This window comes from Saimiri boliviensis, chromosome 11 (assembly GCF_048565385.1).
Source record: "Saimiri boliviensis isolate mSaiBol1 chromosome 11, mSaiBol1.pri, whole genome shotgun sequence".
Lineage (NCBI taxonomy): Eukaryota > Metazoa > Chordata > Mammalia > Primates > Cebidae > Saimiri > Saimiri boliviensis.
This window is the reverse complement of record NC_133459.1, coordinates 27,762,401-27,790,149: the sequence shown is the minus strand read 5'-3', so window position 1 is coordinate 27,790,149 and position 27,749 is coordinate 27,762,401. Positions and strand designations below refer to the sequence as shown.

General features: G+C 38.7%; 1 protein-coding gene across 30 annotated transcripts in view; it reads right to left on the bottom strand.

Annotated features, from left to right (window-relative positions):
• EPB41 (erythrocyte membrane protein band 4.1) overlaps nucleotides 1-27,749 on the bottom strand; it is a 237,568-nt gene that overhangs the window by 39,526 nt on the left and 170,293 nt on the right. For 11 of the 30 annotated variants that reach the window (XM_074380406.1, XM_074380399.1, XM_074380398.1 and 8 more), the window contains 3 exons: nucleotides 26,798-26,860; nucleotides 22,367-22,543; nucleotides 19,001-19,036 (listed from right to left, as the gene is read on the bottom strand). In XM_074380406.1, coding sequence (XP_074236507.1) covers nucleotides 19,001-19,036; nucleotides 22,367-22,543; nucleotides 26,798-26,860 — 276 coding nt within the window. Of the gene's footprint in view, nucleotides 1-159; nucleotides 18,606-18,985; nucleotides 19,037-22,366; nucleotides 22,544-26,797; nucleotides 26,861-27,749 lie in introns of those variants that run through there. The other 19 variants (XM_074380391.1, XM_074380405.1, XM_074380404.1 and 16 more) reach the window with 8 other exon arrangements.

Below are 27,749 nucleotides of genomic sequence, written 5' to 3'. Positions count from 1 at the left end.
CTGAACCCAGGAGGCGGAGGTTGCGGTGAGCCGAGATCGTGCCATTGCACTCCAGCCTGGGTAACAAGAGCGAAACTCTGTCTCAAAAAAAAAAAAAAGAAAAGAAAAACAACTTCTCTATTAAAAGGAAGAAAACACCTTGTTATTCTTGTTATTGTCTCATTTTATCTTTTTTTTTTTTTTTTTTTTTTGAGATGGAGTCTTGCTCCATCGCCCAGGCACCCAGGTTGGTGTGCAGCAGCGTGATCTTGGCTCACTGCAACTTCCGCCTCCCGGGTTCAAGCGATTCTCCTGCCTCAGCCTCCCGAGTAGCTGGGATTACAGGCACATGCCACCACGCCCAACTAATTTTTTTTTTTTTTTTTTTTTTTTGGGGACTGAGTTTCGCTCTTGTTACCCAGGCTGGAGTGCAATGGCGCGATCTTGGCTCACCACAACCTCCGCCTCCTGGATTCAGGCAATTCTCCTGCCTCAGCCTCCTGAGTAGCTGGGATTACAGGCACGCATCACCATGCCCAGCTAAGTTTTTGTATTTTTTTTTTTTTTTTTTTTTTTTTTTTTGAGACGGAGTTTCGCTCTTGTTACCCAGGCTGGAGTGCAATGGCGCGTTCTCGGCTCACTGCAACCTCCGCCTCCTGGGCTCAGGCAATTCTCCTGCCTCAGCCTCCTAAGTAGCTGGGATTACAGGCATGCACCACCACGCCCAGCTAGTTTTTTGTATTTTTAGTAGAGACGGGGTTTCACCATGTTGACCAGGATGGTCTCGATCTTTTGACCTCGTGATCCACCCGCCTCGGCCTCCCAAAGTGCTGGGATTACAGGCTTGAGCCACCGCGCCCGGCCAAGTTTTTGTATTTTTAGTAGAGATGGGGTTTCACCATGTTGACCAGGATGGTCTTGATCTCTTGACCTCGTGATCCACCTGCCTCGGACTCCCAAAGTGCTGGGATTACAGGCTTGAGCCACCACGCCCGGCCCCAACTAATTTTTTATATTTTTAATAGAGATGGAGTTTCACCATGTTAGCCAGGATGGTCTCAATCTCCTGACCTCGTAATCTACCCACCTCAGCCTCCCAAAGTGCTGGGACTACAGGGTGTGAGCCACCACGCCCGGCCTCATTTTATCTTTCTATATAATTCAAAGACTAAATCCTCTTTTTGATAATGAGTTACGCTTTATTATTTCTTATCCATTTGAAAATATATTTTCCAATGTAAATATACACATGAAAAAGATCTTAAGGTATACTAAAATAAAATATATGAAAAGCATGGGATTGCAAATGATCTTTTTGTTTGTGGGTTTTCCTCTATTTTCTTTTCTTTTCTTTTTATTGTTTTTGAGATGAAGTCTTGCTCTGTTGCCCAGGGTAAAGCGCAGTGGTGCAATCTTGGCTCACTGCAACCTCTACCTCTCTGATTCAAGCAATTTTCCTGCTTCTGCCTCCCGAGTAGCTGGGATTACAGGCACATGCCACCACATCCAGTAAATTTTTGTATTATTATTTTTTTTTTTAGTAGAGATGGGGGTTTCACCATGTTGGCCAGGCTGATCTCAAACTCCTGACCTTATGAGTTACCCACCTTGACCTCTTAGAGTGCTGGGATTACAAGGCATGAGCCACCATACCCGGCCGGTTATTCTCTATTTTCTAACCTTTGTAAAATGAGTATGTATTACTTTTGTAATAAAAAGTTACTTTCTTATGCAAGCTCTTGTATCTGGTTTCAGTAGTAAAATGATCTTTATAACCTGAAGAGTCTAGTAAAGAATTTATGAAGAAAGTGCTAAAAAAATCTTTAACATCTTCCAAGTCTTTCAAACATAGTAAAAAATAAGCCTTAATAGGTTTCTGAAAGAAAAAAGTAGGTAGAGGAAAGAATTATGTTAGTAACTGGTACGTAGCATAAAAGTTCTCTTTTATAAGGGGAATATAATATTAAACCTTGGTAATTTAGTCAGTTGGTTTTGAAAGTCAAAGTCAGCTGGGCGAGGTGGTTCATGCCTATAATCCTAGTACTTTGGGAGGCCAAGACGGGTGGCTAACTTGAGTCCAGAAGTTTGAGACCAGCCTGGGCAATGTGGCAAGACCCCATCTCTACCAAAAATACAAAAAATTAGCCAGGTGTGGTGGCGTGTGCCTACAGTCCCAGCTATCAAGGAGGCTGAGATGGGAGGATCACTTGAGCATGGGAGGTGGAGATTATAAACTTGGGGTGCAAAAAAAAAAAGGAGGCCAGGCGCAGTGGCTCATACTGTAATCCCAGCACTTTGGGAGGCTGAGGTGGGCAGATCACGAGGTCAAGAGATCGAGACCATCCTGACCAACATGGTGAAACCCTGTCTCTACTAAAATACAAAAATTAGCTGGGCGTGGTGGCATGCACCAGGTGGCGTCTCAGCTACTCAGGAGGCTGAGGCAGGAGAATTGCTTGAACCCAGGAGGCAGAAGTTGCAGTGAGCTGAGATTGCACCACTGCACTCCAGCCTGGCACCTGGTGACAGCAAGACTCTGTCTCAAAAAAAAAAAATTAAAGTCAAAGTCAATGATGATGAATTTAATATATCTGTATATCTGGTGGAAAAGAAATAGTTCATATTTAAGTTGTAGCTTCATTATATTTCAATATTTTCTGATTTAGAGGTAGCAGGGATATTATCAGGAAAGTGATTTAAAACGTGGTTGTTGGCCAGGTGTTAATTGTGGTTGTGGCTAACGCCTGTGATCGTAGGGCTTTGGGAACACAAGGTGGGCAGATCATTTGATGTCAGCAGTTTGAAACCAGCCTGGCCAACATGGTGAAATCCTATCTGTAATAAAAATACAACAACAACAACAAAAACAGCCGGGCATGGTGGCGAGTGCCTGTAATCTCAGCTACTTGGAAGGCTGAGGCAGGAGAACTGCTTGAACCTGGAGGCAGAGGTTGCAGTGAGCCAAGATCGAGCCACCGCACTCTAGCCTAGGAGACAGAGCGAGACTCTCAAAAAAAAAAAAAAAGAAAGAAAAAAGAAAAAAAGTGGTTATCTGTGATTTAATTCCTTAGTAAACATTCTTCTTACGTAGCTACCTCTGAAATAGTGAAGATACTCAAAGGAAATTATCACTCTCTTGCCAAAGTCATGATCATGACAACAATTGGGAACATAAAATATTAAAGATCAAAGTATCCCCCAAACTGATCTAAACAATAACTTTAGGTTAGTGATATACCCTACAGATTGATACTGTCATAATTCATATACAGAATGATTTACACTTCTTAAAATATTATTTTTTGCAAGGAAACATGAACTAAAGCAATAAAGACATGAAGTCCCTACATGGTGTGTCTTGAACACCCAAAGTGGGCTAAGCCTATGGATTTAACTAAAAGTGGGCTTCCTTTTTGCTTTTGTTAGCAAGTTCTCAAACAGGTCCTCATTATATTTTAGAGAACATCACAACTTTCAAGAAAGAAATTGTGACAGAAGAATTAAAATGGGCATACTATGAGGATATTTCATAAATATTCCTGAACCAAGATCCTCAGGAAGAACACCAGATAGGCCGTTTATAATGGATAGTTTTGGGATACATACTGTCTGTTAAAAAAGAAAATAGAATATTTCTGATTAGTCACTCCATTTGCAACCATTTTAAAATGTCAGAGATTTATTACTGTTTCTAAGTCTCAAAACTTATCTTTCTATATTGTTATTATCCACACATTTGCTCCCTGAAATGACTAACTCTTCCTCAAAAAGAGAGTGAGATTTAGCATATACTTCTGCAGTCACTTTACACAATGTAATCCCCAATCTACTACATCTATTAAACTATACCATTGTTTTTCACATTCATTTTATTTTGTCATTCTGTTAAGTAAAATGAGACTTAAGGCTGGCCTTGTAAGTAAGTACTGCTTAATGATATGACCAATGATGTAATCAGTCAACATCATCTGTGGAATGACTTTGTGGCTTGCTGAAATGCAAATATCTGAGGAAATTTTAATACATAAATCTGTTATTACTGTTTTTATATGTCTGGGAAAAGGGATTCATTAAACTTTTAAATAAGATTTAGACTGAGAAAAATGTTTTGATAAGTAAAAAAAGTGAACAGAGATGGCAGTGGGAATAGGGGTGAGGGGTGCACAGACACACATACACCCACAGAGCACATTACCCTTGCTTTGCAAACCCAGTAAGAAATGTTTTGCAGTACAAATGCCCACAGAACCAGCAGGAATCGAGGTTATCTTGCTAAGCACAGAAGGAAGATACCCAGCAGAAGAGTCCAGCTCCTGGTTCTTAACTAAAGTAAACAATAAATATTACAGTCACTTAAGTTATCAACAATGTATTTAAGTAATACCCCCAGATGGTCTGCAACATGCAAACTAAAAAATGTCTAATTCAATCCTGATAAAATCAGTTAATTGCGAGTGCTTTGTTTCTGTATTCTTCTCTTTAACAAAACATGACAAGGTTATGCCTCAGCAAAGAATGGCTTTAAGAGCCTAGGGGAAAACCTCTTAAGAGCAAAACATATGTCTTTATATATTAATATAAATATTTGTAATTTCCTATTTTGAAAAATTATATCAGTATTTCCCTAGGTTGTATAATAACCAGTAGGAACATTAGCCTGATGATTAAAACAATTTTTTTAAGTTAAAACAAATGCTTTTAAATGGGCACTTGCAATAAAAGATAAATCAGATATGGTAATGGCTTCTTTTGCAAAAGCCATGTGTAAACAGCACATAAAGATGACAAGTCAAGCAGTAGAAGCCCATTCTTCAGCCAAAAAAGGAAACAAATGAGGACAGAAGAACAAAAATTACTGAAAAGAGAAACATCCCCTGGTTCCCACCCCCAAAAGCTTGATAAATAAGTTTTATATAGTTTCAGTGGCAAACTCAGGCCACTTAGAAGTTTAAAAAAGGACAATAGAATCACAAATACTCAAGGTGGGGATAAACTAACAACAGAGTGACCATGGGCTAGCAAAAGGTGATGTTAAATTTCACCTTTCCTCTAGTGTTTTTCTTTTTTTTGAGATCGAGTCTTGCTCTGTCACGCAGGCTGGAGTGCAGTGGCACAATCTCAGTTTACTACAATGCCCGCCTCTCAGGTTCAAGAGATTCTCCTGCCTTAGCCTCCCAAGTAGCTGGGATTACAGGCACACGCCACTACACTCAGCTAATTTTTGTATTTTTAGTAGAGATGGAGTTTCACCATGTTGGTCAGGCTGGTCTTGAATTCCTGATCTTGTGATCTGCCCGCCTGGGACTCCCAAAGTGCTGGGATTACAGGCGTGAGCCTAGTGTGTCATTCTTTATCATGCAACACATTTCTCTTCATTCTAATTTTTCTCTATTGGATGTACCCTCCGTCTCTCTCTTTTTTTTTTTTAAGGTTGTGTGCTATTAGTCTCTAACTTGAAATATATCCTTATAGTGCTCACCAGCTTCTCCATGAAACTCAGAGTCATTTTCACAGTCTATTGCTATTCTCTGGTATGCAAAGATTATGTTTGTATAAAATCTGGATAAAGGGGCTTATTCCGGAAGATGTAGGCTTTTACTAGAGTTGATAAAATTGCTTATGATAGGAAAATAATTCCACAATGCAGCCTCTCCAAAGAATAGCAAATGAAATTAGTCAATGATAATTATCCATCAAACATTGTTTTTATAATTTCCTAAACAGTGCTGTTATTAGATTATCCCCAGAATAGGTGAATGTAAAAGCAAACAGCCTCAAAATCCATGCTGGATGCAAAATTTTAACTATTAGGTAATAGAAAATTTTGCCTTTACACTGCACTCACCAGCAAGGACTCCAAAGATCAAATGAGTGTTCTCAAATCTGAACAGATCTAGAGAAGTCAAAGTGCTTGGGCAAATACTACAGGTTATACTAAGCAAGTCTAAGAGACCATAAGCCTTTGGTGATCAGTTTTATTTCATCACACTATGAAGGGTAGGGGTGGAGGGATGAAGATAAAGGAGCTATGGTCAGTACAAAAACTCTAAACAGTTAGAATGGAACAAAATTAAATTTGTTTGGCAGGATTTCACAGAAGTCTCAGTTCTAAAAATTGATTAAAGTCATAATAAGCATTTAAAAAAAATTGTATCTAGAAAACAGTTACCTTGAGGCTGGGCGCAAAGGCTCATGCCTGTAATCTCAGCACTTTGGGAGGCTGAGGTGGGCAGATCACTTCAGGTCAGGGGTTTGATACTAGCTTGGGCAACATGGCGAAACCCCATCTCTACTAAAAATACAAAATTAGCCAGGCGTGGTGGCAGGTGCCTGTAATCCCAGCTACTCAGGAGACTGAGGCATGAGAATAGCTTGAACTTGGGAGGTGGAGGTTGTCGTGAGCCGAGATCGTACCACTGCATTCAAGCCTCAGTGACAGAGCAAGACACTTTCTCAAAAATGAAACAAAACAAAAAACCCAAGAAATAGTTACCTTGATTCTATAGAACCAATGCAACAGACAAAAATTATTATAGAAAACTATTATTGAATATTAACTAGCTATGTTTTATCTTTTTGAAAAATCATTTAATAGTGAACATGGCTTTCTATGTTAGCATTTTTAACAAACTCATAAAAGAAACACTGCTTTGGAGAAATACTACAAAGTTATTTTACTTAGATCACAAAGAACATGCTTTGAACTAGTAAACAGACCACTATAAAATGTGAAGCATTAGTTTCAAATAATCACGTGGATAAAAAAATCTAGAGCTGTGAGAGTTAAGGTAAGAGAAGCTGTGAGAGTTAAGGTAAGGTGAAGTTAAGAGATAAAAGTGATATACCTTCTGCTGACTGATTTCATATCACAGAATTAAGCTCTCCTTACACCCACGCACCCACACCCACACAATTCTTCACTCTTCAGTAAGATTAGAGTAGCAATACTGGGGAGTTAATAACTACAAATTTGTACAGTGCTTTTAAAAAGTCCCTAAAAAACAACTTCATCATACTAAAATGTTTCTAACATGTGAAAACTACATCTGTTGTAGGGACTAATTAAATTGGTTAGAAAAAAATTACTTTTAAAACCTGGCATAGTCAAATTAGTTCAAAGCTGATTTAAAACAATATTTTGAGAACTGAATACACACTAGTAGGTTGTCTCTGTCTTAGGTCTAAGCAACAGATAACCAACTATTGGACCGCAAAGAGTGAATGTAAGGAAAAGCAAGAGAAAATCTAGCTGATAGCTGTCTCTTGCTGATCAGCTGAGACGGAGTTTCATTTTTATTTTTTTAGTAGTAGATCTATGACAGCATTATTGACTTCTACTGCCTTAATGATCAGTAGCAATCAGAATCACATATGCAATAAATAAGATTTATTCATAAGTTTACACATTAACAGAGCAAATAACGTAAGAAAAATATCAAAGAAAATGTCCCAAAGGAACTAAAGATTTCTTAGGCTTAAATATCATGCTAAATTGTTAATTAATAATTAATTTATTCAGCCACGTATCAGATCGAAAGGATCCTGGACAAGGGAATTGAAAGAAACATGTGCTTAAGGATTTATTAGAAAGCACCTTGCCAAAACCAGGCTCAGTGGCTCACAACCTGTAATTCCAGCACTTTTGGAGTCTGAGGAAGGTGGATCACCTGAGCTCAGGAGTTCAAGACCTGCCTGGGCAACATGGTGAAACCCCATCTCTTAGCCACAGACCTGTGGTCCCAGCAACTTGGGAGGCTGAGGTGGGAGGACTGCTTGAGGCCAGAAGGTTGAGGTTTCAGTGAGCTGTGATTGAGCCACTGCACTCCAGCCTGGGTGACAGAGAAAGACCCTATTTCAAAAAAAGAAAAAAGGGGGCTGAGCAGAGTACCTCATGCCTGTAATCCCAGCACTTTGGGAGGCTGAGGTGGGCAGGTCACTTGAGGTCCAGAGTTCAAGACCAGCTTGGCTAAAATGGTAAAACCTTGTCTTTACTAAAAATACAAAAATTAGCTGAGCATAGTGGTTTGTGCCTGTAATCCCAGCTACCTGGGAGACTGAGGCAGTCACTTGAACTAGGGAGGTGGAAGTTGTAGTGAGCTGGGATCATGCCATTGTACTTTGGCCTGAGCCACAGAGTGAGACCCCCCTCTCAAAACAAAACAAAACAAAAACAAACAAACAAAAAAAACGAATAAAAGAAAGAAAACACCTCCCCAAGATTACTATAGATCAAGGAATTCTTCAGAATACAACCATGTCACATAGGGAACAAAGACACTCCAAAAGAAATGTAGATTTATTTTATTCTGACTTATTGGTAAATACTGCCAAATAGACTGAATTGGGAAATTTTCCTCAGAGAAATCTACTTTTTTTCTTTCTTTTTGTTTTTTTTAGATGGAGTTTTGCTCTTGTAGCCCAGGTTGGAGTGCAATGGCACTATCTTGGCTAACTGCAACCTCTGCCACCCAGGTTCAAGCAATTCTCCTGCCTCAGCCTCCCAAGTAGCTGGAACTACAGGCCCATGCAATCACGCCTGGCTAATTTTTTGTATTTTTAGTAGAGATGGATTTTCCCCATGTTGATCAGGCTGGTCTCGAACTTCTGACATCAGGTGATCCTCCTGCTTCAGGTGCTGGTATTACAGGAATGAGCCACCTTGCCTGGCCACTAATTATTACTTTCAAAATAGATTTCTTGCTGGGCGAGGTGGCTCTTGCCTGTAATCCCAGCACTTTGGGAGGCTGAGGCAGGAGAATCACCTGAGGTCAGGAGTTCGAGACCAGCCTGGTCAACATGGGGAAACCCCATCTCTACAAAAAATACAAAAATTAGCCTGGCATGGTGGTGCATGCCTGTAATCCCAACTACTTGGGAGGCCAAGGCAGGAAAATTGCTTGAACTCAGGAGGCTGAGGGTGCAGTGGGCCGAGCGAGATCAGGTCACTGAGCTCCAGTCTAGGTGACAGAGCAAGATTCTTTTTTTTTTTTTTTTTTGAGATTGCCTCAAAAAATAAATAAAAATACAAAAACTAGCCAGGTGTGGTGGCACATGCCTGTGATCCCAGCTACTTGGGAGGCTGAGGCAGGTAAATCACTTGAACCCGGGAGGTGGAGGTTGCTATGAGCAGAGATCGCGTGACTGCTCTCCAGCCTGGGTGACAAAGCAAGACTCCGTCTCAAAAAAGCAACAACAACAAAAAATAAAAAACAAAAAGGGAAAAGTAACTAGAAAGAAGGACCCTTCTAAAATGTTTTATTAGATACCCAATTTTAAATTTATACTAGTGCTTAAAACACTAAAGTATACCAAAAACTGAGAGTAAAAATCATTTTACTGGCTGGGGGAGGTGGTTCATGCCTGTAATCCCAGCACTTTGGGAGGCCGAGGCAGGTGGATCACCTGAGGTCAGGAGTTCAAGACCAGACTGGCCAACATGGTGAAACCCTGTCTCTACTAAAAATACAAAAACTTAGCCAAGCATGGTGGTGGGCACCTGTAATCCCAGCTACTCTGAAGGCTGAGGCAGGAGAATTGCTTTAACCGAGGAGGAAGAGGTTGCAGTGAGCCAAGATCATGCCATTGCACTCCAGCCTGGGCAACAACAGTGAAACTTCATCTCAAAAAAAAAAAAAAAAAAAAAAAAATCGTGGCTGGGCGTGGTGGCTCATGCCTGTAATCCAAGCCCTTTGGAGGCCAAGGTGGGCAGATCACCTGAGGTCAGGAGTTCAAGACCAGCTTGACCAACTTGGTGAAACCCCATCTTAAAAAAAAAAAAAATCGTTTTACTTTCTTTACTATTTTCATTACATATCTTTAAAACTTGGTTAAAGAGAAGGTGAATTTGGGAACTGTGGTTTCTTTATTTCTCAAGGGAAATAAAGAAAGTGGCTCACACCTGTAATCCCAACACTTTGGGAGGCTGAGGAGAGTGGTTCACCTGAGTGATCCTTAGGGGGAAATGGAGGCAGATACTTAAAATACATAACAAATGAAAAGGATCTCTAGCACTATCACTGAATATAAGATCACAGTTAACACAATGCAATTTGGAGAACTGGCAGAAATGGGTTGCTGTGGTGGTTATGGTACATATTTTATTTTTATTATGATGGTTTTAATAGAGACAGAATCTTGCTCTTGCTCAGAGTGGAGTGCAGTGGCATGATTATAGCGCAGTGCAACCTCAAACTACTGGGTTCAAATGATTTTCTTACCTCAGGCTCCTGTGTAGCTGGGACTACAGGCATGCCATCATGCCTGGCTAATGTTTTTTTGGCAGCAATGGGTCTTGAACTCCAGTACCTAAGTGATCCTCCTGCCTCAGCCTCCCAAATGCTGGAATTATAGCCATGAACCACCATGCCCAGCAGTACATATTTTAGATTACAGTTCAGGTGTACCTTGACTGCTTGATTACTAGAAATGGCAAACCTGAGTGGCTGTGACAGACCATATAGCCTATAAAGCCTAAAATATTTATTATTTGGCACTTTACAGAAAAACTTTCTACTCCTGATGCTCCAAATATATCAAAGCCCATAAGGGTTTGATATAGTTGATGTTTCATGTAAAACACAAGAAAAAAAGTGTCAAATTGCTCTCTGCAATGTATTTTAGAAAACATAAATGTTCCCTTTATGATATCACACTCATCCAAGATGAGTTTTTTTATACAGATGTGTACCTTATTCTTTTTTTTTTTTGAGACGGAGTTTCGCTCGTTACCCAGGCTGGAGTGCAATGGCGCGATCTCGGCTCACCGCAACCTCCGCCTCCTGGGTTCAGGTAATTCTCCTGCCTCAGCTTCCTGAGTAGCTGGGACTACAAGCACGCGCCACCATGCCCAGCTAACTTTTTGTATTTTTAGTAGAGACGGGGTTTCACCATGTTGACCAGGATGGTCTCGATCTCTTGACATCGTGATCCACCCGCCTCGGCCTCCCAAAGTGCTGGGATTACAGGCTTGAGCCACCGTGCCTGGCCGGGTGTACCTTATTCTTAATAATATGTTCTAGAGTGAGAATAGTTGATTATTACATGTAGTAAATGCACAAGAGCTTTTCTTTTTTTTTTTTTTTTTGAGATGGGGTCTTGCCATGTTGCCCAGGCTGGATTGGAGTACATGGGCTCAAGTGATCCTCCTGCCTCAGCCTCCCGAGTAGCTGGGACTATAGGTTTGTGCCACTAAGTTACAAGACATTAACAATAGAAACTGACACCTACCATAGGAGTATACTAGTTTCCTTGAATAAACCAGGGACCATACTACAGGATTAACAAGAGAGGCAGTGGCTTCTGGGCTGGATATGGGCTTTCTGGGTTACCTGCATATACTGATTGGGCATATGGTGATCAGTTTGACACAAATTGATTTGCCAGTACAAGAGATTCTATGTGAAAAGTTCCCATCGGTGATTAATCATTTAATTCAGTTTAACAAATATTATTTGTTATATACAAGACAACATGGTAGCTGGAACATAAAGGTGATAGATTGGCAAAATCAAGGCCTATTTTTATTTTAAATTTTTCTTTTTCTCTTTTTTTTTTTTTTTGATGGAGTCTTTGTCACCAGGCGGGAGTGCAATGGCATGATCTCGGCTCACTGCAATCTCCGCCTCCCAGGTTCAAGCGATTCTTGTTGTACCTCAGCCTCCCGAGTAGTTGGGACTACAGGTGCGTACCACCATGCCCAGCTAATTTTTGTATTTTTAGTAGAGATGAGGTTTCACCATGTTGGGCAGAATGGTTTCGATCTCTTGACCTCCCGATCCACCTGCCTCAGCATCCCAAAGTGCTGGGATTACAGGTATGAGCCACCACGCCCAGCCTATTTTAAATTTTTTTAGAGACAAGGTCATGCTGTGTCACCCAGGCTGGAGAGCAGTGGTGTGATCATGACTCACTGCAGCCTTGAGTTCCTGGCTTAAGCAATCGTCCTGCCTCAACCTCCTCAGTAGCTGGGACTATAGGAATGAGCCACCGTGCTTGGTCTAAAGAGCCTCTTACCTTTGAGAATCTAACAGTTTTGAGGAGAAAGGCACAAGTAAAAGAGATGTATTAACAAGACTACAAGACTGGCCTCCAAATATCTAAATGATGTTGTACAGAAGAGTTAAGCACCGAAGAGAGAGGAGTTGAATTAGGATCCCATCCAATCCCTAAAATTTGGATAATGCTGACTCTTTGCATCCTTGTAAAATATAATAGAGTGCTTTGCTGGTGGGTGACGAATAAAATGAATGAATGACTGGTGGCCATGTTATCCCCTTAAATATATTTATATGTGTTTTACTGAGATGAGATCTCCTAATACGAAGACTTTTCTTTAAAGTGGTAGTAGATAAGAAAACGAGAGGCTCAACTGCCTTTGATTTTGAGACAAGAAAAGATAGTTGGAACTCTGTTTTCCCCTACCTTTTAGTCTTTCAAATTTCAGATTTATTCTATTATTTATCCAAAACAGGATTCTGACTACGTTAAAATAGAAGACACTGCTGCCTTCTAGGATTTCTTTCTTTTTTTAGACAAAGTCTTGCTCTGTCTTCCAGGCTGGAGTGGGGTGGCGCCATCTCGGCTTACTACAACCTCCGCCTCCTGGGTACAAGTGATTCTCCCAGCTCAGCCTCCCGAGTAGCTGGGATTACAGATGCCTGACACCACGCTCAGCTTCTCTGAGATAGAATCTTGCCATGTTGCCCAGGCTGGAGTGCAATGGCGCAATCTGGGCTCACTGCAACCTCCGCCTCCCAGTTTCAAGTGATTCTCCTGCCTCAGACTCCTGAGTAGCTGGGATTACAGGTGCATCCCATCACTCCCGACTAATTATTTTTCATATTTTTAGTAGAGATGGAGTTTTACCATGTTAGCCAGGCTGGTCTCAAACTCCTGACTTCAGGTGATCTGCCCACTCGGCCTCCCAAAATGCTGGGATTACAGGTGTGAGATACACCCAGCCTAGGATTTCAATCACATAAGATTAAAAATTCCTAAAGCGTATTTTCTCCATAATGTTATCTATACATTTAGTTAGAATATTATTAAAGTTATTTAGCTCTTAGCCTGCATTTCCGATCCGTGGGAATAAACTACTTTATCTTCATCTTTTAAGTTCTAGGATGATAGAAATTTTGTTTACCAAATGGAATCCTCCATGAATTTATAATTATTGATCATAGCCACTGCTCTTCCTCTAGCTAGCCTAACTTTATATGGTTTTCTAATTCTAACACCATACCTTCTTAACCATTTCAGGTACACTTACATAGGTCTGCACCAATAATGTGTCATATTCTGCTGCAGTAAAAGGAGACACTAAGTCATGAGGAGTAACAGCAACAAAATGAGAGTGGCCTATTAATACTATCCACTAAAGTATAGAGGAAGCAGATACAGTCATCCCACATGCCACACAAAACAGAATAACAATAAGGAGTTGTCTCAGTTTTTAGTACCAACATATCAACATTACAAACAGGTTTAATCTGAGTATATGAAAAAAAGTGAAGTTTCTATGTATAATAAAAACAATATAATAGTCTTTTTCAAAGCTGTAGAGAATGCTACAGTTTGGGATTTTATAATTTCTCTGAAGAGGAATATAAGAGAAGGCAACCCTGTCTAAAAGTTTTATGTCTTTACTATATTCAAAACCCTTGGCACACACACACACAAAAAGCAACAATGAGACCATGTCTCATATTAATGTTGCCCTTTCTGTTTTCCTTTGGTAAATACATGACCACTGGGTAAAGTACAAGTGTAAGTTTTGCTCCATAATACCTTCTTAAAATTAATTAAATTTACTCTCTAATGCCTCAAGTGTCCTATATGCTTATCTATAGGAAATACTATAGGCTTATTTATAAGAAGTATTACAGAAGTAACCTAGGAAAGTAGGAGAAAGTGAATTGGCTTATATCCAAAGAAATTTCAGAGTAAATTTTACAATAATATTTAATAAAAATGTACTAGGTTCTAGGATGCCGACTGGAAATCTATTCCATGTATAATATCCAGCCTAATCTTTTTTTTTTTTTGAGGTGGAGTCTTGCTCTGTAGCGCAGGCTGGAATGCAGTGGTGTGATCTCAGCTCACTGCAACCTCCGCCTCCTGGGTCCCGGTTCAAGCAATTCTCCTACCTCCGCCTCCCAAGTAGCTGGGATTACAGGCATGAGCCACCATGTCCAGCTAATTTTTGTATTTTTTTAGTAGAGATGGGGTTTCACCATATTGGCCAGTCTGGTCTTGAATTTCTAACCTTGTGATCCACCCACCTTGGCCTCCCAAAGTGCTGGGATTACAGGTGTGAGCCACTGTGCCTGGCCCCAGTCTAATCTTAATCAACAGAGTCAGTATTTTTCTCTTCAAAACTTTTAATGAAGATGTAAATAAGTAGAAAATTTGACCCATGCAAAATATTTCCTTCATATTCCAAGTGTTAGCATAAAAGAAAATGGCTGAAAGATAGGTCCAAAATACAGATGCTTGGTTTATTTTCAAGTATGATCCATTCTAATAATGCCATTTGGATAAGATGAATTAATTAAGAGAAGGATAAATTTGGAAAGACATCTTAGTAAAGTGATTGGTCAAATATCAATAAAGAGTAGATGGAAATAAACACAGCTATTTACTTACTTTCAAAATAAAAAGAAGATAATGTATGTTTGTGTGTTTTTAAGTTTTCATCTTCCCAGCTCCCCAAAGACCAAGAATTGAATGACAACCAGGGTCTCTGGTTCCTGGAACTTATTACGTCTTCATTCTCATGAGGTAAGTTTGGCTTCACATTACTAGGTGGAAATCTGGGTGCCAAGTAGTTAAGTGAACCTCTCAGAGTCACCCTAGAAATGAATAATGACAAAGCCAAGGCAAAAATCCAAAATATTATGATAGTCTGTATTGATATCTTTAGTCCAAATTATTTTTTATTTATCAACTTGCCATTAAGAAGCTGAATCAGGGTAACAGGTAACACCAATATCTATTAGGATCTGTCTCTGGTACTGAAAATGAAGAAATCAAGACTACTTAGGCTTTAAAAAAAAAAAAAAATGAAATCTCACTCTGTCACCCAGGCTGGAGTGCAGTGGCGTGATCTCAGCTCACTGTAACCTCCGCCTCCCAGGTTCAAGTGATCCTCCTGCCTCAGCCTCCCAAATAGCTGGAATTACAGGTGTGCACAATCATGCCCAGCTAATTTTCATATTTTTAGCAGAGATGGGGTTTCACCATGTTGCCCAGGCTGGTCTCGAACTCCTGACCTCAGGTGATCCACCTGCCTAAGCCTCCCAAAGTGCTAGGATTAAAGGCATGATCCACCACACCCAGCCTATTTACGCTTTATATTGCAAATACTGGCAACATTACCTTTAGGTAATACAAAGCTGGAATGCCCACTATTTTTCCTCTGATAACTGTGAAGAGTATCTTTTGATCCTGCATTGGTCAGCTTTGTCCAATACAAGGGCTTGGCCATTCTCCTCTTAATCATTTTTACCCTATTGATAGAAGAAATGGCCTCTCCTTTGTCAATAAAAATCTCTGAGGACTCTTGCTGCATTTCAGAAAACTAAAAAGTATCATTAGCTTAGACTTTTAATGGACTTGGAATAACTCCAATACAAAGAAACAAAATTCAGGGTGAAGTTTACAATAATAATTAATAAAAAGCTGTGCATAAGGATGAAAACTGGAAATTCAGGAATTATAATCTGAAAACAGTTATAAAAGTATAAAGTTCTGATTATTTCCTTTTAATTTCTTAAAAAAAGATTTAAAATAATCTAACCAATTCTATAGTTCCATTTGTTATTTCATTAAGGAAAGCTCTTGTATCTTTATTTCCCAGAGAGTACTTATGATTACTACTTTCTGTGGTAGAGAACAGTTTTGTGATATTTCAGGTCTCTCTTATTATGAGTGAATCAATAAATATGCTTATTTACAAAATATATGTTATAAATAGACATAGCCTGTGACATAAAAGATATATACACACAACTTTTAAATTTTAACCTGGTCCTTGCTTCTTTTTCCATTTCTTCGGAAAGGCTATAATAAGAGTAGCAGTTTTCAGGAAATTACCAGATAATTATTTCTACATGTCTCCAGAGACAAGAGAACAATACTGGTGGATGTTGAAGGACAAAAGATTCTTGTCTTTACTGTTCTTTTTTTGCTCTAAGAGGCCATCATCTCAAAAACAAAAAGTCTTGTTGAGAAGTTTCATCAACTGAAGAGCATTGAGAAGTAAAACAAAGTATAATAATCTTAGTTTGATAATCCTATAAACTCAGATTTCAAAATAAATATTTGAGACATGAATCAAATCATCCACATTGGTACATTCAAGTGCCATAAAAAGCAAGCTACATGCAAGGTTTCATCAATATCGAGGTAAAAAAATAACAGGTTAGGCATGTGAGTTGTGTCCTGAAGAGAGAGAGAGTGCTCATATTTACTTCAGTTAAATCTTTAAGTCAACATGCAAACAGAGGACACATACTTGTCACAACAGAACTTCAGATCACAAAGCCACTGATTAAAAACAACCAATTTCAACATAAGTGCAAGAACAAACAGGTCTGAAGTATATCAGGAAAACAAAGTATATCAATATATATTTTAAGCTTCGCAATAGCTAAATACTGCTGCTAGTTATATAACTAGTAAAGCCATAAAGAAGTAACACAGTATCTTAATTCAGAGAAGGATTTATGTACAGATCTTGAGTAAATCTGTATTCCAGGACTTTTAAAGATAGGTAGAGTAGTCTGAGAATTTCAGACCTGCCTGGAGGCTAAGGGGCACCAGCACCATTTTCACCATTTTCCTTGAACCATACCAACACTCTACGTGTGAAAAGATGTCATGTAATCTTTGAAGATCTCCTCTATATATCAGGCAGGATAAAGTTAGCTGTCCCTGTACAGCTCAGAATACTCATAAAAAGGCCACAGAAGTCAAAAGCCCTTTTCCAGAAAAGACTTTTGTATATACTGGTTTGATATCCCAAGAAAAGGAGTGGTTATGGATTTGTAGATTAAAATGTTATCATTTTAAGGCTTCTGAAAGGTTAGCAAGTTGAAATTTTTTCTTAAACTATGAAGCCCATGCCAAACAAATTACTATAGAGGATTAGGAAAATATTCCATCAAATATATCTAGAGAGTATCTTGGTTTGGGTGAGACATTGGATAGAAGGACATAATAATAGTAAACAGTAAACGTGCAAGATAAAAGAGTTAAAGCTTTTGAGAAGTTTACCAACCTGCCATATGCTTAATTCTGATTTGTTTAATATTAAACTTCAGTGCAGAAAAGCTGGCTTTAGGCAGTCCATTGCTACTCCTTTGTACCCCACAATACATAATCTACAAAGTGTAACATTTGACAGAAAAATGATCACAAGAGCTCCCCTAGGACAGTGAACTATCAAGATCAGAGGGCATCATACAGCAATAACACAGTTGAAGCCAAGGACAAACGTTCAATCAGTGGTCTTGACATTTCAGATAAGCACCCTGTTTTCTGATCACAGAAAGACCAACCACCAAACAGCCAACGCAAGGACCACAAGAAAAGACATCATGAAAGGAATACGAGGAGATGGAAAAGTACTAAAGTAGAGGTGGCACTTTTTGAGAGACTTGTGATCCTCAGGGATTGGAATAGAAACCTTGGGAAGAATTTCTTCATTTTCTTGCTGGGGCAAGGCTCTTTCAGTGGATCTTTCTTGCCTTTTAATTTTCTCTTCATCCTGTACTAACAGAGCACGTTCCTGTGTCTGCTTTCATGGTAGAAGATCAAGAAAGACAGAATAAGATGAACAAAATGACAGATGGAAAATGCTCAAAAATGATACTTGGGGATGTGCAAAGGATTTGGAAAGATCTTTTAGATACTATTTTAGCTTTACTTTATTTTGGCAATTTATCTTGGCAAAGTTTCTGTGACATAGGAGGGTGCTCAATAGATACTTTTATGAGTGAATGAACATTAGAACTGAAAGTTCAAGGGAATCACTGTCTTTCCCCTAGTTATATTATTTATTCTTCCTTTGAGGATATTCACATATTAATTTTAGGTCATTTTCTATTACTTTGGTGCTGCCAATCACTAATCGGGCAATGCCAATAATGAAGCATTCTTCTTGCCATCATAAAAGTTACTTTTATTACAAATAGAATGGCAGAATATAAAAAGTAATCCTCATATCTCTTCATATAGACTTTAAAAACGGCAACAGTTCATTCAGTATAGTAATTAGTTTTTGCTCAAGAAATAAAAATCTTAATCTTACACATTTTTAAAGATTGCAAAAGAAAAACAAAGTATAAAAGTTTATAATGTGCCTCCAAGGTTCACCAAAACAAATAAATAATAATGATTTTAAGGAAAGTTTTCCCCCGCCCAACTGTCCAATTGAGAAGTTTTTCTTCCTCCTGCAATTTCTGTACTCTGCTATCCATAGTCAAGATAGATGTTATCTATGAAAGGAAAAACTTGGCTCTAAGTTCTCTCAGTTGAGCTAGCCTTCTCTGATCAGTTTGGAAGTTCAGCACTGGTTCTTTGCACACCCCTAAGTGATATGTATCAGGGAGAAAGTAGCCAGGGGACTGGTCAGCAAAAAAGAAACAAGGAAAAGAAAGGATGCAAAATTACAATGATTTTTGAAAGAAAATAAAGGTGGAGAAGAAAGACAACATAAAAAGAATAGGGTATAATTAAATTCATTTTCTCTCTGAATACATATTTATATCTTCATGCAGCTTTTCAACCAGCCATGCGCCGAAATAAGCAATTAAAAGCTGCAAAAGCTGCAGCAGTGGAAGTGTTAAGTGTTAGGCCAAAAGGCTGTGGGTGTGAATTTACTAGTATAGCCAAAAGAAAAACAGTATTCAGCAGCTGTTGTTCAGTTCTGGGGGGATTATCTGCTTAGTGCCAATGACAAGAGCAAATTCTGATTGAGAAGCACAAGTCATAACAGCAGCTTTACCTCTGGCCCACCAACCTTTCTTTCCGAGGGAAGGATAGAAGTTTTCTTCACCTGGTCATACACAAATTATATAAAATTCAGTTGCCTTGCAATGCAACAACAATACTGTCAAAGGTGGAAGAGGTATCCCCAGAGAACAGAAATATTATTTCAATTGTTAAGGAAAAAGTAAGATATGCTGGAAAGTAGAATTATCCGATATTAAAGGTCTCCCTAGTACAGTGCTTATTTATTACATTATTCATTTAGCATAGAGCTAAAATTATTCAAGTACTCCCATGGATCTAGTTTAGTTTATAAAAAGTTATTTCTTTAAAGTACACAGAATGACATCACCATTCCCAAAACCAGCCCCGAGATAATTTCTGAAAGGTGTCTATTAAAAGACATAAGATATTTTCTGGAAATGGAGACCAATTCAAATTTATCCAACCTCATCTAACAGAGTACCAAGTTACTTTTTCAAAGTAGTTGAACATCTTTTATTACTTACACAGAATCAAAAAGAGAACTTCTAGAAAATATGCAGTCATAGTTTACAGATAGGGTTAACCAGGTGAAATAGCAACAAGGAATTTTCTCATGGAGTCACAGACTTAACAGAATTCTAGAGTTAACAGGGACCTTAAAGGTCATCTACTCCATAAACTGAGGCCCAATATGATAAATGACTTGTTCAGAATTGTTCACGCCACAACTAGAACTACTAGACCCTTTATGACTCTTATTACTAGGGATAAATTAAAATTAAAATTAAATATCTGACTGACACTGAAAACAGCGGTCTTGCCCAGAAAGCAGAGTTATTGTCTTAGTTCAGGATACATGCTCTAGATTAAGAACACAAAACTAATATCCATTTATATCAGAAAACAGGGAGAGGACAGAGATTAGGAAACAATACTGTCCTATCATCCCTGGTAATTCTATTTAGCTGCCCACTCAGGTACTCTCCAGCCTTATTTGTGAAACTGGTTCAACTCTGGAGAATTGTTAGCCAATTTTAGTCACACTTTGAAAAATACAAAAAGTATCCTTTGTGAACCACCTTTTTTTTTTTTTTTTTAAAATTTAAATAAGACGGAGTCTCGCTGTGTTGCCCAGGCTGGACTGCAGTGGCGCAATCTTAGCCCACTGCAATCTCTGCCTCCTGGGTTCAAGCGATTTTTTCCTGCTTCAGCCTACCGAGTAGCTGGGATTATAGGCGCCTGCCACCACACCCAGCTAATCTTTTTGTATTTTTTTTTTTTTTTTTTTTTGAGACGGAGTTTCGCTCTCGTTACCCAGGCTGGAGTGCAATGGCGCGATCTCAGCTCACCGCAACCTCTGCCTCCTGGGTTCAGGCAATTCTCCTGCCTCAGCCTCCTAAGTAGCTGGGATTACAGGCACGCGCCACCACGCCCAGCTAGTTTTTTGTATTTTTAGTAGAGACGGGGTTTCACTATGTTGACCAGGATGGTCTCGATCTCTCGACCTCGTGATCCACCCGCCTCAGCCTCCCAAAGTGCTGGGATTACAGGCTTGAGCCACCGCGCCCGGCATCTTTTTGTATTTTTAGTAGAGACAGGGTTTTACCATGTTGGCCAGGCTGGTATCAAACTCCTGACCTCAGGGGACCCACCCACCTCAGCCTCCCAAAGTGCTAGGATTACAGGCATAAGCCACCACCCCAGCATGTGAACCAACTTTTATCACCTCCAGTTCCAGAAACTAAATAATAATTTGGATAGTTTACCATAAATTCTGAAAATAAAAAAAAAAGTTTTAAAATTATTAAGACATCATTTTACCCTTTTAAACTAGAATTGCTATTATTTTTTGGAGGAAACAAGCACATAATTTTTAAATCATTCTAATCACTAATTGAGTCATTGTGACTATATAAATATTTCACTTGTACTGACTAAAGATAAAAACTTTGGGGTATATGTTCATGGTAACTTTCAAGATATTTTCATTAAATGTTTAATAGATGAAAATAAATTTCTGTTATTGTTATTACCTATTTTAGAAATCCTACATCTAAATAAATTTTAGAAATCCTACATCTGAGTAAATGAATAAATAAATAACTGAATTATTTATTCAGTTGTAGGATTTCTAAAATAGGTAATGACAACAATAACAGAAAAAGAATAGCCCCTGAAAGGTGTCTCTGGCCTCCTCTAATTGTGACTATCTTACAAAACACTGTATTAAAAGTTTAATGTTACTCATAAAGATAAAATAGTTTTTCTTTTCTTTTCTTTTTTTTATTTTTTGAGACAGGGTCTCACTCTGTCACCCAGGCTGGCGTGTAGTGGTGCAATCACGGCTCACTGCAGCCTTGATCTCCTGGGCTTAAGCAATCCTCCTGCTTCAGCCCCCTGAGTAGCTGGACTACACAGGTGTACATCACAATACCTGACTAATTTTTGTATTTTTGTAGAGATGAGGTTTTGTCATGTTGCTCAGGTAAGTCTTAAACTCCTGGACTCAAGTGATCCGCCTGTCTTGGCCTCCCAAAGTGCTGGGATTACAAGCGTGAGCCACTGTACCCAGCCAATAAATAGTTTTTCTAAAATTGAAATACAATCATTACTATTTGAAGTTCTGAATTATCTTGCTTAGGGGTCTCCTTGGTTTACTATATAATTGTGGGCAACCATTCCAGATATTTCTTTCTTTCTTTTTTTTAGGCGGAGTCTTATTCTGTCTCCAGGGCTGGAGTTTAGTGGTGCAATCTTGGCTCACTGCAACCTCCGCCTCCTGGATTCAAGCAATCCTCCTGCCTCAGCCTCCTGAGTAGCTGGGCTTACAGGTGCCTGCCACTACACCCAGCTAATTTTTTGTATTTTTGGTAGAGATGGGGTTTCACCATGTTGACCAGGCTGGTCTCGAACCTCTGATCTTCCACCTTGGCCTCCCAAAATGTTAGGATTACAGGCGTGAGCAACCCTGCCCAGCCCTAGATGTTTCTAAGTTGTGCAAATGTTCAAATAAAGCTTTTTAAAAAGACTAATCTCTTTTCTATTTTGATCTTCCTAAATTTAGTAAACTTTCTAGTCTCTGAAAGCAGTTTGAATACAAACAAATCTCTACTGGCTTATGGTCAATTTATAAACATATAGTAGCCAGAAGCATGTAGCTGCAGAGACAGTTCTTAGAGGCTAATCACCTACTGGTGGCTCCAAATGGTTCCTATAGTTGGACTGGGTAGCCTACATGACTTAAAAAAATAAATAAATATTTGATTACAAATGCCTGAAAGCAGCAATTAATTTAGTGAGGCACCAAATCCAAATTTCAGCTCTGAAGCTTTCTCTCAGATACAGAATATTAATACATAAAAACATTTATTCTCTCCATTTTCACAATTGGTCACGTAGACAAAGTACTCACTCCTTCTCCTGTGGGGATTTGTCCATTGATGTTAAGAGTTCGGAAGGGGGAGTGAGTGGATAAGCGTTTATCCCATTCACTAGGCCGTGGTTCTGGTACAGACTCCATGAAGTTCTTTTTTAGCTCACTGATGCTGGCATGATGTTTTTTGATCTCCTCTTGACTCTTGTCTAAATCCTACAGTTGAAAGGACAAAGATGCAAAACAATGCATAACCAGGACAAGAAATACACCAAGGGCAATCCATCAGAGACTGGGCACTGGTAGAAAACACACCACATCCAGGACAGATGTTACTAATCATAAACTGCATTCAAATTATAAATATACAACATGGTATATTTGCTTGCCTTTTTTTTTTCTTTAAATAAAGTGCTTTTCTTGGAAGCTGTGAAGTATCACAACTCCATAGCTGTTAGCAGTTATATAACCCATAAAGAGCTCACGCATTAATTTATGATTCTTCTTCCCATTATGACGCAGCACCAGATCTCTAACTCCTCATCCCAAGAAGGTAATTCCACTACTCAATTAGACTCACCTTGATAAGTTATTTTAGGCTCAGCTCAGCAGGATGGAGATAGCAATAGATAAACTGTTTAATGAAGGCATGGTGAAACATATGACTTCCACCATTGGCTATCTTGTCTTGTTGAGTTGCAAACATGCTGTACCCTTCTATTTCTACCTAGAAATGGTTTTACTTCTCTATTACTAGGTGGTTGTTTTTGCTTTTTAAGGAACAAGAATAGCCCTTTTTTGATATAAGAATATATTACTGAAATTCCTAAAGACTCCAAAGCAGACTGTTACTATCTCTGAAAAATCACTCAGAGGTACATAATACAATGCCTTTTTTCTTTGTCAATAATATGCACATAAACTAAAAGTGTTAGGCTTTCTAGCTTCTAACAGCTTCACTTCATTCCTTAGTACAATTCAAAACAGGGACTTCTTCCAATAACCTTCAAAGGATTGGGAGTGAGTTAATAAGAGTTCACAAAATACCTGAGATATCTCCTTGACAATTTAAAATAATTCAACTGCTCCAGCAGATTAAAAAAATTTTTTTTTTAATTTTTGTGGGTACATTGTAGGTGTAGCAAATTTGAATACTGGGCAACCTGAGGTTCAGGCAAGCTATTAAAGGGACATACCAGGGAGAAATGAACAAAGTTTAGGTTAATAAAGCATGAGCTAGAAATAATATTCAGGTTTACGTAAAAGGAGGCATGTAACAACTTTCAAAAGGGGACTTGGCCAAAAATAGTCTGGTAAATATAACTTGAAGACAAAAACTCAAATGTTCTTTGTCCAACAACACTTCAAAAAATCTTAAAAGATCTATGCTTGAGATCAAAACATGTGGGAGCCTATCACTTGATGACTGTAAAAAATTCTGTTTATTATACATCAAGGCAGCTCTGTATCCAAGAAAAGCATAATGCTAAATACATCTCCTAATATGCTAGGTGAATTGTGGGATTAATCTTTCTTTTTTAGCTCTGTAGGAAACAGCTGTATTGGAGTAAAAAATTAGAATTCTCCCTGGTAGTCTAGTGGTTGGGATTCAGAAAAAAAAAAAAAAATTAGAATTCACTTAAATCAAAATTTGTTTATAAGCTCTTTTCTGAGGGTAATATAGATTTTAACTAAATAAAACTTTTCCAAAAGCAATGTCAAAGGGAAAACAACGTAAGAAGAATAATCAGTGAGATGATTTTGATTCTGGAGATATTCATTCAGAAAATTCATTAACTAGTCTATTCTTTTTATTTTTGCAAGACTGAACCATGTATACCTCCTTTGAGATCAAACAGAAAGCTAACTCCAAAAGGGTGATCCTGTAGCTACCCCAGAAGAGCGTTTTGCTTGCTGGGATGAAATGTGAGTATATTTATGAATATGGACTTCACTGTAGGGGAAACAACAGTTTGCACTTTTGTTCTAGCTGAAAGAAAGAATGTCTACTAACTAAAGAAAAGCATGAACAAGCCCATTCAAAGACTCAGTGTTGGACTGAGCAACCAGAGCCACCCAGCATGTAAGGCCTTGTGACCCAGCTCCTCACTGGAAATTAAATCTGTTTGGGCCAAGAACAACTTAATACATTCGGGAGGGTTAAAAGTGTGAATGGAGCAAAAAAAAAAAAAATAATAAGCAAGAGATGCTATGTAAAACAATACCTCTCTGAGTTAACCTTTTAACTTGTGATTTGCTACTCTTCTTGCCTAGCTTTGGATTGGCTTGGAACCTGAGAAAATAAATGTTCTGGTAAAACCAGTAGCTTCTGAGGGAGCTTTCTCCATCCTTCTTAGCTGGTTTTGTTAGAAACCTGTGGGGGCACAGAGTAAAATTAAGATCTCAAAGGGACCTGTTCCAAATAGAATTTGTCATAGACAACTTGCTACAGGTTCTCTCTGGGAGATGGAGGAGGAGGCGGTAGCTCTAAAAATGAACTCGACCTTATTTGTGCCAGAACAAAGCATTAGTGGGGGCGGGGTAGGAGAAGGGGGAGGTGGGATGCTTAGGAAAAAAAAACCTGCTAGAGTGACAGATAACTTGAGAGAACTTCTTTAGAAGGGGAAAAAATTTTATAATAACTAAAGAATGATGGTCAAATTACTTTGGCTGTGTTCAGGTTAGACACTTTTTGATGCCTATCATTTCATAATTTTAGCAGCAACCAAACACTTCATTAAATATAAAATGTTCTCAAAAGACAGTTAGTAGTTTTAATTTTCAAACACACTTATTTAGAAATCCCCTCTCATGGCTGTCAATGAAATGCTGAGGGAAAAACACATCACACGCAGGGACTTTGTGACTCTCAGAAGCCATAACACACCTCATGGAACAAACAACAAATATATGATTGGTACTGCAGGTTCCAGTTAAGAGGAAGTACTGAAGATGAACTAGTCAAGAAATATGGATGTTTAGAATTTCAAGATATTACACTGCCAAATACAGGAAATCAACCAACATTCACTATTCTTCCTAGTCTCTGAAGATGGAACTACTCAGGTCTAGTTTAAGATATGGGTGAAAACAAAGAGATCTAGTTGCTAAGTTTGAAATATCTGACAGTCCAGCCTTGGAAAACTTCATGTTAAACAAGACAAATATATGTGAAACACTTGGCATTGCACCCACCATGCAATAAATGTTTAATAAAGGCTGGGCATAATTTTCTGAAAGTACTTGATACATAACAGGCACTCAAAACACAGATATTGATAAAGAATAAGATGAGGTTTAAATAATTATTAGAGGCTATATATTAAGTCAGAGATCTGGTTTTTAAAGTTTAGGCTGGGTCCAGTGGCTCAAGCCTGTAATCCCAGCACTTTGGGAGGCCGAAGCAGCAGGATCACTTGAGTCCAGGAGTTCAAGACCAGCCTGGGCAACAAATTGAGATCCTGTCTCTACCAAAAATGTAAAAATTAGCTGGGCATTGTGGCATGCACCCGTAGTCCCAGCTACTCAGGAGATTGAGAGGAGCCTGGGAGGCTGAGCTGCCATGTCAGAAAACAATATTAAAACTCCTATAGTAGACAGCATGTTGCTATTTCTGAGTGGAAAATAGTGTAGTTTAATAGAGTTGGATAGATCCTAACTCACATCTTGGCTTTACCAGTTCTGTGACCATAGGGAAATTACTTAATTTCTTTGAGCTTCAATTTTCTCTTTTTTTTTTTTTTTTTAAGAGATGGAGTTTCGCCATGTTGGCCAGGCTGGTCTTGAACTCCTGACCTCAAGTGATCCACCCATCTCGGCCTCCCAAAGTGCTGGGATTACAGGCATTAGCCACCGTTCCCAGCCCGATTTTCTCATCTTTAAAACAATCTCCTACTCACAGGCCTGTTTTTATGATTAAACTATCTTATAGTAACTACTCAGTAAATGCTAGGCTTCCCTCTTTCCTTCTTATTATATTTTGCTTTTTTCCCCCCACAGTTCTTCTGTCATTTTTTTTTCTTCTGTCATTTTTCTACTATCTCCAATATTTTAAGTCCATTCCAAATTCCCTACTTTTTCACACTATCTTAGTTCAGAAAATGAAAGAATAGTGCAAATTTGCATTTGGGACAGATGCAAGCTTATACTCTTGAAAAATTAAAGGAACTTTTAGCAATGATGTAGAATTTTCTAAAGGTGCGTAAAATAATGGAACCATGAGAGACAGAGGTAGTCCCAATCATATATTTTACCAGGTTAAGTATGATAGATGGAAACTAAAAAGAATCAGAAGGCGAGATGTTTGCATATCTTCATGTTCACCAACATGCAAAAGCATTTTAAACCTAAAGTTCCTTCATGCAATGGCATGCAAAACCAAATGCAGCACAGAATGAAGAAAAGGGGATCAGCAAAGAATGCAGAAGGTTCCAGGCAACCAACTGAAATAAGCTTCAAGTTCATACAAACCTCCAACATTAAATTGCTATGTCTGATATAAATGTTTTCACCATCTAGTCTTTCTCTTTTTTTCTGTGAAAATGAAAGGGGGGAAAACAGAAAAGCATAACAAATTAAAATGTTGTTCTTGCGGGAAAAAACTGAAAACTGGCAAACCAAAAAATATTTCAAATTAAACGTCCATAGCACAGCATATGCCAACATGAAGTGGTCAGAGAATCACAAGGACACACAGAGGACATGATTACCATGAGAAAATGATGACCTTGTTCATGAATGATGAAAAAATGTGATGATGTTATTTAAATAGACAGTGCTCCTGGCTTCATTGGCTTCTTATGTAACAAGCCGTTTTATGTTCATTTTTGAAATTAAACTGTTTGAGGGTTACCTTAAAACATATGACTTAAAAAAATGCTGAAATTCTATGTACCATGGAGTGAAGAAATGCTTTAAAAACATTATTTAGCTTTTGGGATATATTTCATACTTAGCAACACTGCAGTATCTAGATCTCTAATACCTTTTATAAGAAAGATGATCATTTTATATATGATCAGCCAATAAATATATTTAGTTAACTGATTTAAACTGATTCATCCCACTCTATAGATGAAAAGAATGAGACACAGAGAAGTCAAACCCATAGTTATAAACTGGTAGTTGCTGCTAAAGTGGGTGTTTTTTTGGAGACAGGGTCTTACTCTGTCACCTACGCTGGAATGTAGTGGTGCAGTAGTGGCTCACTGCAGCCTCAACCTCCTGGACTCAAGTGATCCTCCTGCCTCAGCCTCCCAAGTAGCTGGGACCACAGGAGCACATCACCATGCCCGGTTAATTTATTTTTATTTTTGGAAGAGACGGGGCCTCCCTATCTCTTGCCCAGGCTGGTCTTGAACTCCTGGGCTCAAGGGATCCTCTTGCCTTGACCTCCCAAAGTGCTGGGATTACAGGTATGAGC